Source organism: Entelurus aequoreus, linkage group LG15 (assembly GCF_033978785.1).
Source record: "Entelurus aequoreus isolate RoL-2023_Sb linkage group LG15, RoL_Eaeq_v1.1, whole genome shotgun sequence".
NCBI lineage: Eukaryota > Metazoa > Chordata > Actinopteri > Syngnathiformes > Syngnathidae > Entelurus > Entelurus aequoreus.
Window position 1 is genome coordinate 48,899,958 of NC_084745.1, and position 13,456 is coordinate 48,913,413.

At 37.7% G+C, this 13,456-nt stretch overlaps 1 protein-coding gene across 6 annotated transcripts in view; it reads left to right on the forward strand.

Moving 5' to 3' along the window:
• Positions 1–13,456, forward strand: part of LOC133630222 (cyclic nucleotide-gated cation channel beta-3-like) — a 254,894-nt gene that overhangs the window by 207,262 nt on the left and 34,176 nt on the right. For 4 of the 6 annotated variants that reach the window (XM_062021681.1, XM_062021685.1, XM_062021680.1 and 1 more), the window contains 3 exons: positions 4,317–4,387; positions 6,129–6,171; positions 8,584–8,668. In XM_062021681.1, the coding sequence (XP_061877665.1) occupies positions 6,156–6,171; positions 8,584–8,668 (101 nt within the window). In that variant the 5' untranslated portion in view covers positions 4,317–4,387; positions 6,129–6,155. The remainder of the gene's footprint in view (positions 1–4,316; positions 4,388–6,128; positions 6,172–8,583; positions 8,669–13,456) is intronic. The other 2 variants (XM_062021683.1, XM_062021684.1) reach the window with 1 other exon arrangement.

Below are 13,456 nucleotides of genomic sequence, written 5' to 3' on the forward strand. Positions count from 1 at the left end.
CGTGACGTCATGACGGCAACGGAAGTATTCGTACCCAATGTGTCACCATACAAAAAGCTCTGTTTCCATCGAACAATTCCACAGTATTCTGGACATCTGTGTTGGTGAATCTTTTGCAATTTGTTTAATGAACAATGGAGATTGCAAAGAAGAAAGTTGTAGGTGGGATCGGTGTATTAGCGGCTGGCTGCAGCAACACATCAAGGAGTACTTACTTGGATAGCAGACGCGCTAGCCGATGCTAGCCGCCACCGCATCTGTGATCGGGTGAAGTCCTTCGTCGCGCCGTCGATCGCTGGAACGCAGGTGAGCACGGGTGTTGATGAGCAGATGAGGGCTGGCTGGCGTAGGTGGAGCGCTAATGTTTTTGTCATAGCTCTGTGAGGTCCAGTTGCTAAGTTAGCTTCAGCGTCGTTAGCAACAGCATTGTTAAGCTTTGCCAGGCTGAGAATTATTAACCGTGTAGTTACATGTCCATGGTTTAATAGTATTGTTGATCTTCTGTCTATCCTTCCAGTCAGGGATTTATTTATTTTGTTTCTATCTGCATTGGAGCCAGATGCTATCACGTTAGCTCCGTAGCTAAAGTGCTTCGCCAATGTATTGTCGTGGAGATAAAAGTCACTGTGAATGTCCATTTCGCGTTCTCGACTCTCATTTTCAAGAGGATATAGTATCCGAGGTGGTTTAAAATACAAATCTGTAATCCACAATAGAAAAAGGAGAGAGTGTGGAATCCAGTGAACCCTTGAACCTAAGTTACGGTCAGAGCGAAAAAAGATACGTTCTGCGATGCACGCTAGTCCTTAACTTTCACGTTCCTCATCCACGAATCTTTCATCCTCGCTCAAATTAATGGGGTAATCGTCGCTTTCTCGGTTCGAATCTCTCTCGCTACGGGGAATTGTGAGGAATCCTACCTCCTGTGACGTCACGCTACTTCTGGTACAGGCAAGGCTTTTTTTTATCAGCGACCAAAAGTTGCGAACTTTATCGTCGTTGTTCTATACTAAATCCTTTCAGCAAAAATATGGCAATATCGCAAAATGATCAAGTATGACACATAGAATGGATCTGTTATCCCCGTTTAAATAAATAAAAATTCATTTCAGTAGGCCTTTAAATGTTCCTGAGGGGACTCTGCTGAAGGAATCAATAAAGTACTCTATCTACCGTATTTTTCGGGCTATAAGTCGCGTTTTTTTTCATAGTTTGGCCGGGGGTGCGACTTATACTCAGGAGCGACTTGTGTGTGAAATTATTAACACATTAGCGTAAAATTTTCAATAATATTATTTAGCTCATTCACGTAAGAGACTAGACGTATAAGATTTCATGGGATTTAGCGATTAGGAGTGACAGATTGTTTGGTAAACGTATAGCATGTTCTATATGTTATAGTTATTTGAATGCCTCTTACCATAATATGTTACGTTAACATAACAGGCACCTTCTCAGTTGGTTATTTATGCCTCATATAACGTACACTTATTCAGCCTGTTCACTATTCTTTATTAATTTTAAATTGCCTTTCAAATGTCTATTCTTGGTGTTGGCTTTTATCAAATACATTTCCCCCAAAAATGCGACTTATACTCCAGTGTGACTTATATGTTTTTTTCCTTCTTTGTTATGCATTTTTGGCCGGTGCGACTTATACTCTGAAAAATACGGTATCTAAAAATGTATAGGTGTGGATGAAGGTCCGAAGCAAAGAAAGATTGTTTCAACTTGTGATTATGCAATGAAAGCAGGTTGCAGTGTTTTTAAATGTAAAGCACTTTGTGCTACATTTTATATGTATGAAAAGTGCTGTACTAAAATGCACTTTTTAGAAAACAAGCCTAAAATCACTACTGGGGTAGGGGGTTCTCTTGAAGACACCATCTTTCTGTCAACAGTCGCTCTGTTTCTTTTCCCTGCTTTACAATGAGAATATCGTAGTAATTTGTGGTTCCTTGTGCTGAATTTGCGCGATTTCTACAACCCCACATGACGCATGTGTGACCCAGTTTGCACCAAAATAATAGAGGTGCACTTGTGCTTGGTTAAAAGTGTTTGCATACACGCTTCACTTAGTTTTGACACACAAGATGGCGGAAACCTATCTATTGAGGCGTTCTAGAACGTTTGAATACCATGTTTTGTACTTTGTGTGTCGATAAAAGGCTAATTTCTGCTAAGTACAATACAAATAGTGTAAAATGCACTGTACCAAGCTTAAATTAGCATTTAGCTACAGCCTCGGGAACACGATGCTATAACCGTTTTATCTTATGTGTTGCTTGTTTGGTGTACAATTTGGCCAAACGATTTTAACAAAACAGACGTCACCTTTTGTCGTGTCACTGTTTGCGCGTCTGTGTGACGCAAGATGGCAGACGTCATCGTATGATGTCATCGGAGACCTATCTATTGGCACACATATTACGTCTCTAATTGCTATGCTGGTGTTAAATAACAGACACCATCACAAAATTATCTTGGATTGCGCGACAAACATGACGATACTACCAAGAATTTGTAGGGGCGGCAGCTGAGATAGGCTCCAGCACCCCCCGCGACCCCAAAAGGGACAAGCGGTAGAAAATGAATGGATGGATGCAGGTCCGAAGCAAAGAAAGACAGACGGGACTGGTTCAATTTGTGAATATGCAATGAAAGCGGGATGTAGTGTTTTTAATTGTAAAGCACTTTCTGCTACACTTTATATGTATGAAAAGTGCTTTGCAAATAATGTTTGATTGATGCAGACCCGCCCACATTTTGGAGCTAAAAGTACAGTTTTTTCCGGACTATAAGGCGCACTTAAAATCCTTTTTTTTTTCTCAAAACGCGACAGTACGCCTTATAACCCGGTGCGCCTAATGTAAGGAATCATTTTGGTTGAGCGTACCCACCTCGAAGCTATTTTATTTGGTACAAGGTGAAATGATAATTGTGACCAGTAGATGGCAGTCAAACATAAGAGATACATGTAATCTGCAATATGATGGGTCTCAAGTAAACAACATGTTCCATTGAGAATATAGAACATTACACACGGCGCTCAGAAATCGATCAAAATGTTTTAGTACGACCTTGGTAAGCTATGAAGCCGCACCGCTTGATGGTTTGTCGGCGCATTAAACATACGCGTATTATTATGGTGTTTGTATCAGGTAAGACATATTATCTGGTGTTTTGTTTCGCAATATTATGCAAGAGCAACTTTTCTTACCTTCTGGTACCTGCTGATCTGTATTTGGGATCTGTGTAAATCCTGAAAAATTGTGCGCGTCCGCCTTTGTAGTCCATATGGACACCGTGGTCGATAAGCTTCTTTTTCTCTATCTTCTTGTTATGGGGCATTCATCCTCAGCTGTTGCCATTTCTAATATAAAGTAGTGTAAAGTTCTTACTTATATCTGTCAGTAAACCCCTCAATAAAAGCGCTAAAACATACCGGTGTAGTGAGTTATCTTTATTCACCCAAGGAACTTTAGTTATTAGAGTGTTTTTCACTGGACACATTTCCTGTGTTGTTGTTTCTGGATGAGGAGATGCTGCTCCGCTATTGATTGAAGTAAAGTCTGAATGTCATTAAAACAGTTAGCTCCATCTTTTGACACTTCTTCCACTCCCATCCTTGCACGCTACACCGCTACAACAAAGATGACGGGGAGAAGACGCTGTCGAAGGTGAAGCGACTTGAAGATGATCTGATAAACAATCTTTGCAACATTTTGACCAAAGAACCACCATTAGATGTTATGTAGACCACAAGGAAGTGTTTTACACTTAGGAAACAATAATATGTCTTCTTTAATGCGCCTTATAATCCAGTGCGCCTAATATATGAAAAAATATAAAAATAGACCATTCATTGTCAATGCACCTTATAATCCGGTGCGCCCTATGGTTTGGAAAATACAGTAGGAGTTCCAAATTAAACGTGTAAGAAAACATCATTATTTGGAGGGGATTGTAGATACCATCTTTAGGTCCAGAACTATGAAATAAGTGTCCATGTTGTCAGCATTGGGAGGTTTGTCAACATCTCTGTGAGGGCATAGCTCGTGTGAGAGTGGGCCATGTGAGCTTTTGTGGTCAGCCATAATCCTCTTGGGATCTTGTATGAGATGGTGATGGGCTTAGTTGTTACTCCTAGTGGCGACGGGGGCTTGTCCCTCTGCGAGAGTATTAGTGCAGCTAAAAACGGCAACAACACCTTGACCAACTTCAGAGGGCCGCAGAAGTCACACTTGCAGCCAGGAGGAGATGCATCTTTAGGAGTATGGTGTGGTACATTTAAAGGCTTTCTCATTGGCCCACAGCAGCTCCTGAGACACCCAGAGTGGGTCCTCTACCTTCACCTGGTCCTCCACCAGCTCCAGCTGTAAGCAAGGTATGTAAAGATCACGTTCACAGCATTTGTTTTGGATGTATTGTACCTGTGTAGTATGTTTATATTTGTTGCAGTTTACTAAGAGAAGGCTCTAATGCAGGACTGGGCAATAATTTTGACTCGGGGCCAAATTTAGAGAAAAAAAAGTGTCTTGGGGCCAGTATATGTATTTTTTTAGGAACACTAATACAAAACCTCACAATAATGTCTGCTTGAATGCTAAAAACGTTATGACAGACCGCCTTAAAAAAACAGAATGGAAGTTAAAAAATTTTTTACTGAATGAGACACCCAGAATGTACATGAAAATAAAGAATGTGGGATTTACAATATTACCTATGGACGATAAAACACTGAATATTGACAACATATGAATGTCACACCGCTTTTCGATCGACATATTTTACAATCAAGCGAAACGCAACAGAAATGCAACAATTGGCAAAATATGAACGCGAAGGGTAAAAAATAAACCCACCTACAATTAGGGATGATGTTTAATAAGAAATTATCGAGTTCGAGCCTATTATCGAATCCTCTTATCGAACCGATTCCTTATCGATTCTCTTATCGAGTCCAGATAGGTTGTTGTATATGGAAAAAAACACAATATTTGGTTTAACAAATCACTTCACATTCTCTACTGCTCGCTACTATAGTATTACCATATCTGAGTTATTTTGCAGAAATGTGGGGAAATAACTACAAATGTGCGCTACATTCGTTAACCGTGTTACAAAAAAGATCAATTAGACTGATACATAATGTTGGATATAGAGAACATACAAACACTTTATTTATTGAGTCAAAAATATTAAAGTTCGATGATTTGGTAAAATTGCAAACAGCTAAAATGATGTTGAATTAAATGATGGAATGGATGAAGTAAAGAAGTTCAACATTGTACTGATATGATCCACTCCGGTTCTCAAAAAGGGATTCGAGTCCGAGGACTCGGTTCTTTTCTTATCGAACAACCGGGAAAACCGGTTTCGAGCATCATCCCTACCTACAATCTGATATATCACTAAGCTCTAGAACTTTGTTGTAAAAATCTCCTTCCGCATCTGTCCCTGACACCCGCATTTCAGGCTGGCCCCTCTCTAAACGCTCTGTGGAAACGCTCCCCACCCACACTGCTTGGTGCCTCGTCTGAGCTGCTGTGACTTAGATTACCATAGTAACTAATTAGATTACCATAGTAACTGGTATATAATGCAAAAGTGCAGATTCCAACCATTGAACTACTTTGTATAGTTCAAGACTTGCGGTCATTAGAAAACATCACTGCACATCATAATGGCAGCTACACTTTCCATCTTAAAGATCTAAAAAAATTATTTGGGAATGTCCGGCGGGCCAGATTGAAAAGTTAAACGGGCCTTAATTTGCACTGGTCTGCTCTAATGTGATGCACATGAAAAAATATATTTTGTACAGCACTACCTGCAATAATAAACATTATATTTGCTATGATTTAAATTGTGCATAAATCAACACTCATTAACTATCTTTCATTAGCTTTAATTGCAACTCCAATGGAAGTCAAGCAAATAAGAATTTAACCTAATAAAACCAAGCTGAATGATCCACTATTTGATATGATTACACCTATGCTTCTTATCTGCTCTCACCAATAATCTCATTCAAAACAAACCTGATCAAAACCACTCATTCAAAATGATTTTGGAGTTTGTTTCAATGCAGGCATGTGGTTGAACCATCTGATTTTGTCTTGTAGGGATAGAAACTAAGGAATAAGGAAAACATGGCCAAAGCTCAGGGTAAGATTTATTCTTCCTTTTGATGATGCACTTTAAAGATGAATCATGTTCCAGGTTGATTGGCTTTGTGCAGGACTAACAGTTGTACTTATTGTAATACAGTTTTGTTTGAATGTCATAGTATGTTTTGTACTGTAGTGATGACGAATATGCATTTGCTTGCAAGCAGAGGTGGGTAGTACATTTTTGGATAAATTGTACTTTATTTACTACATACATACTGTACATACATAGTGAATTTGCAAACAGCTAAAATTATACACAAAGCAAACTATAATCTGCTACCCAAGAATGTACAACAATTCTTCTCGACAAAAGAGGAGAAATATAATCTTAGAGAAAAATGTAATTTAGAACATTTGTACGCACGTACAACATTTAAGACCTTCAGTATATCTGTATGTGGAATTAAATTATGGAATGGATTAAGCAAAGAAATCAAACAATGCACTAATATGATCCACTTCAAGAAACTATTCAAACTAAGTGTTTACAAAGTACAAAGAAGAAGAACCATGATAAACATTCTGAATTTATGTCATTCATCCATTCATTTTCTAGATAATCCTACTCATCTCACCATATGAAATATAACTTACTTCACTAATTATTATTTATTTATTTATATTATTACTTATGGAGTATATTGTGAATAAATTGAGAACAGGAAGTGAACAAAAGTTTTGGCAACTGCTATGTAAAGGAAAAGGGAAAGATGAAATAAGCTCTGCTTCTTCCTACTCCTTCTCGAACATGTTGAATAGAGAAACTGGAAATTGTGATGTATCATGTTGTATGCATGCATGTTCCAAAAAAACTCAAACTCAAAACTCAATACTTTCAACTGTAACTGAAGAAAAAATACTTATTTTACTCTTTCACATTGTTTCATCACGATTGCTTCATTTATTTGCATCATCATTGTATTTATTTATAATAAATTACTGCTTGCAAAGACATATTTATTTGACTCGTTAGAGAGACTTCTTCCACATGGCTCCGTTTCACCAGTCAGACGAAGCCCGGCAGTCGCATGACCGCACTCAAACTACACACCGTAAAAAATGACATGACGCCAGCCGAGGCAGCACAAATCTTCAATGTTGACTTACAAACTAGGAAAAAGAACATTTATATCATGTGCTGTCATCTGTTTCAGTAGAAATGTTCACCTTTCAGTCTACCATAATTCTACTTCCAACTAGAGAAAACATGTTGCAGTATATTGTAGAAGTTGTTTATGTTTTAGCTGCGTATTTGCTAACTTTTAAGGGAATGGAAAATGTGCATCTTGTGTTGTACTGTACATGATTTAAGCAGGGTCTCCGTCTCACACTCACACACACACACACACATTCTTGTATTCGTTACCTTCTTGAGACCTCATGCCTACCTCTTTAGGACCACCCTTTCTAGATATATAAAGATTTGTATTTACAACATTAATAATATATTCATACCATGCAAATATGAAAAAGGTAAGCTTTTAGTTCATTATTATTATTTTAATTTGTAATTGTTTTTTAATCTTCATTATTTACTTCGTTATTACAGTATGTCCCTATATACATATTTATTTATTAAAACATTTTTTAAATTGTGGCCAAAGAGGTCGCATTTCATTTTCTTACCCACACTTGTTATTACATATGTTGGCCAGAGGGGGAGCACTTCAAATATTTACACACACTTGTTATTTCATATGTTGAACAGAGGGGGGAACACTTTTAAAACCGACACACAGTCAATTTGAAAAATCCTTTCTTTTTGGGACCACCCTCATTTTGATAGATTTCACCACCAGGGGTGCAAATGAGACATTCTCTATTAGATGCAATGGTTTTCCGTATTGGGACCATGATTTATGTCATCACTTGTTCACACCTCCTCATATGGAAGCTACTTTTCCTTGTTGATGTCTGCATATTGTGATCACAATACGACGTGTTCCCGACATCTACAAAGCAATTAGCTACATGCTGCCACCTACTGATATGGAAGAGTATTACACGGTTACTCTGCAGAGCTCTAGACAGTACAGACACTCAAACAACGGCACGTTATTTACGGATTATAATTACTTGTGTGCAAAAAATATTTTTAACCCAATTAGGTGAAATTACATAATCTCCCACGGCACACCAGACTGTAATTCACGGCACACTAGTGTGCCGCGGCACAGTGGTTGAAAAACACTGCTCTAAAGTAACACATTTTTTTGCGTGGGTAAAATTCTTGGCTACTCTACCCACCTTTGCTTGCAAAGTAAAGAAAATCAACACCTTGGAATTTGCACATATTCTCTTTTTGTGTTGCGTTGTCATCGAATGAATCAATGCAGCCGTACAGTAGTATACGTGTTGTTTTATTGCCTTTAGCATGTTGGTTAATAGTTTGCAACATCAACTCCAGCGCCAGCCTCAACCCCAGCACCTGCGGCAGCACCAGCACCAGCACCTGCAGCAGCACCAGCTAACTCTGAAGTCAGAGTTGATGGGTAAGGAATACATGTTTTTCCCTGATTAGTGCACTCGAAACTTCATCCGACTTCACAATTAATTGATTTGCTTGATTACTGTGGTGTATAATCAAATATGGACTATTTGTTGTGTATATTTGCTATCATCAAATTCTATACGCACAGAGACATGCAGTGCATCCGGAAAGTATTTGTAGCAGCCTTATTCCAAAAATGGAATACATTAATTTTTGTCCTCAAAATTTTTCCCACAATACCCCATAGCGACAATGTGGAAAAAGTTGTTTTGTTTTTATTTAATTTTGCAGAATTATTTAAAGATTAAAGAAAACTAGGAAATCACATTTATAGCTTTTGCTCAATACTTTGTTGATGCACCTTTGGTAGGCAAATAAAATAATTTTGCGGCCAGTTCAAGTTCAAGAGCGCTCTGGAGCAGGTTTCATCCAGGATGTCTCTGTAGAGAACTGCATTCATCTTTCCCTTTATCCTGACTAGTTTCCCAGTTCCTGTCGCTGAAAACCATCCCTGCCACCACCATGCTTCACTGTAGAGATGGTATTGGCTTGATGATTAGCGGTGCCTGGTTTCCTCCAAACATGACGCCTGGCATTCACGCCAAAGACTTCAATCTTTGTCTCATCAGACCAAAGAATTTAGTTTCTCATGGTCTGAGAGTCTTTCAGGTGCATTTTTGCAAACTTTTTACTAAGGAATGGCTTCTTTCAGGCCACTCTACCATACAGGCCTCATTAGTGGATTGCTGCAGAGATGGTTGTCCTTCTGGAAGGTTCTCCTCTCTCCAGAGGAATGTTGTAGCTCTGACAGAGTGATCATCAGGTTCTTGGTCACCTCCCTGACTAAACTAAGATGAATGCAGCAATGTACAGAGACATCCTGGATAAAAAACAACGTTTTCCATCCAATCTGATGGAGGTGCTGTGTCAGGTTCAAACACTGATGACATCTATTAAACAAGAAAAGAAGCAAGGAATTAAACAGAGACAGAATTAAATTTGGCTCAATTGAGGAGAGACGTCTGGACACTGTACCCTTGTACCGTGTCTCAACACGCTCTGGCGAAAGATTGTACGCCTCCTCTTTTATTTGGACGTTCCCTAATTTCATGGCAACAGCTGTTTCTAAGGGACGGGGGTCGTAAACAGCCATCGCCTTTGGTTACAGACAGTTCAGAGAAAAGGTCGTAAAACAGTTCAAACAAGAGGTCGCCTTGAGGGGAGTCTGGTCCTGCTTCCTCTCCGCTTTGTAATTCTTGGGTCAAGACAATATCTTTCTGTTGATTACAATACATGAAAGAAACCGAACACCTTCATGTTGCTCCCCATCCTACACAGTGGAGTTTTACAAGCCTTTTGCTTGGTAGGATCAAAGACAGCTTTTGTCTGCTCGCCGGGAACTCATTGAAACACAAAGTTTTGTGATAACTTCGATACAATTATTCTAACATGCTGCAAAAAGGAATGGGCAAAACTGCCCAAAGATAGGTGTGCCAAGCTTTTAGCATCGTATTTTAAAATACAAAAGTGCATCAACAAAGTATTAAGCAAAGGCTGTGAATACTTATGTATATGTGATTTTTTTTCAGGATTTTATTTGAATTCATTTGCAAAAATTCAAAGAAAAAAAACTTTTCACGCTGTAGTTATGGGGTAATTTGTGTAAAATTTTGAGGACAAAAATGAATTTATTCCATTTTGGAATAAGGCTGTTGCATAACAAAATGTGGGAAAAAGTGAAGCGCTGTGAATACTTACCAGATGCACTGTGACACAACACTCCAGCTCTGATATCGATAAAACAAACAGGTATCAAATTAATTACTCAGAGACGGTTGATTAATCAGATTGCCTGGCAAGATGACAAGAAGACAGAGATTGAACAGAGTATGTGAGACTTCGATACCCTGGAGCAGCATGCATATTAAGAAGGATAAACCCAAAGTGGATTAAAAGCTTTGCAGCTTTTGCCATCTAAGAGGCTCGCAGAGGCCGCTTCTGGTCCAGCAAACGTAAACCAATGGGTGACCGGTAAAGACAGATCCCACTTGATCCTTCCACTTTTAAACACATCTCTTACCCAGGGAACCTGCTGTTGAGTTTAATTCGATGACATGGATAGGATGACCTGTATGTTGGTGCCAGCTTGTGATTGTAGGTGTGCACACAAATGTAATGTGTTGCAACACAACACCATGCAGGTAATCAACCACAAAACATGTCATAAGGCCCTGCATCAAGGGTGTTTAAAAGTTGTTTTCAACAAAGGCTACACACTTAATGTGATGCCGTGCAGGAGCCGTTTTGATAATTTCCATTTTGTAAATATTAGGGATGTAACAATATGACAATTTCATATCACAACTATTATAACCAAAATGATAACGGTTAGCATTATTATCGAGGTACCGTTGAACCTGCTCAATACGTACACTATACATAATCTTGGATAGAAAACTAGGTGTGAGCTTCAGAGGAGAACATTTGATCAGTACAGAATTGATATACTGTATTCAGGCCTCAAATGTTTCTTTTTAAGGTCAAGGCAAGTGTTGCTTTAAAGGAGGGCTCATATTTTAGGGCACCAAGGAAAGTTGAAAGTGCACCAAGACAAACATCATTTTATTTCGAGGCAGGGGCTCCAAAGCACATATATATATATATATATATTGTTGTGCTTGTAGCGTGAAAGATAGACAGCTTGACGTATAGTTGACACACAAAAACGTGTGCGTCGTTTATTAATCAAAAGCACAAGCAAGAATGAACGCTTTCATCAAAAACACTCAAATATCGCGGGAACAACAAACACCCACCTTTGTGAGAATCTACTGACGGCCACTTAAAGGGGCCGCGCCAAATTACTCGCTCTTAACTGCACACAAAGAACAACATTGTCATGTACACAATAGAACAGTACGGTGAATGATGATGACAAAGTCAAATAACAGGTGTGGTGAATTATGTCCTTAAATCAACCGCTACAATATATATATATATATATATATATATATATATATACAGTATATATAGACATATATATATATATACAGCATGCATATATATATATATATATACAGTATATATAGACATATATATATATAGACATATATATATATATATAAGGGCTGCAACTAACGATTAATTTGATAATCGATTAATTTGTCGATTATTACTTCGATTAATAGTCGGATTAAAGAGACAAACTACATTTCTATCCTATCCAGTATTTTATTGAAAAAAAAACAGCATACTGGCACCATACTTATTTTGATTATTGTTTCTCAGCTGTTTGTAAATGTTGCAGTTTATAAATAAAGGTTTATTAAAAATAAATAAATACATTTTTTTTGATTAAAAAAAACAACAAAAAACTCTGCTCATGCGCATAGCATAGATCCAACGAATCGATGACTAAATTAATCAGCAACTATTTTAATAATGGATTTTAATCGATTTAGTCGAATAGTTGTTGCAGCCCTAATATATATATATATATATATATATATATATATATATATATATATATATATATATATATATATATATATATATATATATATATATATATATATATATGCTTTGGAGCCCCTGCCTCGAAATAAAAAATATATATATATATAATTTGGTTATATGTCCCTTGGCAAGTTTCACTGCAATAAGGCGCTTTTGGTAGCCATCCACAAGCTTTTGGCAAGCTTCTGGTTGAATTTATTTATTTTTTTATTTTTTTTAAATGTATTTTATTTTTTTTCCTGTCCAGCTTCTCATGCAAATCATATAGTTGATGTACATGCCCGTATCGACTGTTCAGATTTACTTTACAAAAGAGAAGTGTAGGATACTTCTCTTGTTGCCGTATTTGTATTTGACTTTATTAAATGTATTTATATTATCATTTGGTGCAGCCGGGCCGGGGCAGGAGGGGATAGAAAGAGAAAAAAAGGAAGACAGAGGGGGGGATTAGACAGAGAGACAAAAACAACAACAGCAAACACAACAATAAAAACAACAACAACAACAGAGCAACATCAGCAAATACGACATGTACAAATATGATGGTAAAAGTGATAGCAAAGAAGCAGTTAGCGGAATAAATAATACAGAAATGACAATGAGCATTATTACACTACAAATGGAGCAATACAAATACCAATAGAAATAGCGCTATTGATAATGAACAATACCAATAATTTACCTTTATTATCAACAATACAGTTGTTGAAATGCAACAATACATATAAGTAATGATAACTAGAGATACGAAAGAATGCAGAAAAATGGAGGGGAAGAAAGAGAAGCAACCTATATTAACCTTGTAGATTGTTCTGGTTGAATTTTTGACCACTCCTCTTGACAAAATTGGTGCTGTTCTGCTAAATGTGTTGGTTTTCTGACACAAACTTGTTTCTTCAGCATTGTCCACACGTTTAAGTCAGGACTTTGGGAAGGTAATTCTAAAACCTTCATTCTAGCCTGATTTATTGGGAAGGTAATTCTAAAACCTTAATTCTAGCCTGATTTAGCCATTCCTTTACCACTTTTGGTATGTGTTTGGGGTCATTGTTCTGTTGGAACACCCAACTGAGCCCAAGACCCAACCTCCGGTTGATTTTAGGTTGTCCTGAAGAATTTGGAGGTAATCCTCCTTTTACATTGTCATGACCAGCTCCTTGGTGTTGTAGTGAAGTGAAGTGAATTATATTTATATAGCGCTTTTTCTCTAGTGACTCAAAGCGCTTTACATAGTGAAACCCAATATCTAAGTTACATTTAAACCAGTGTGGGT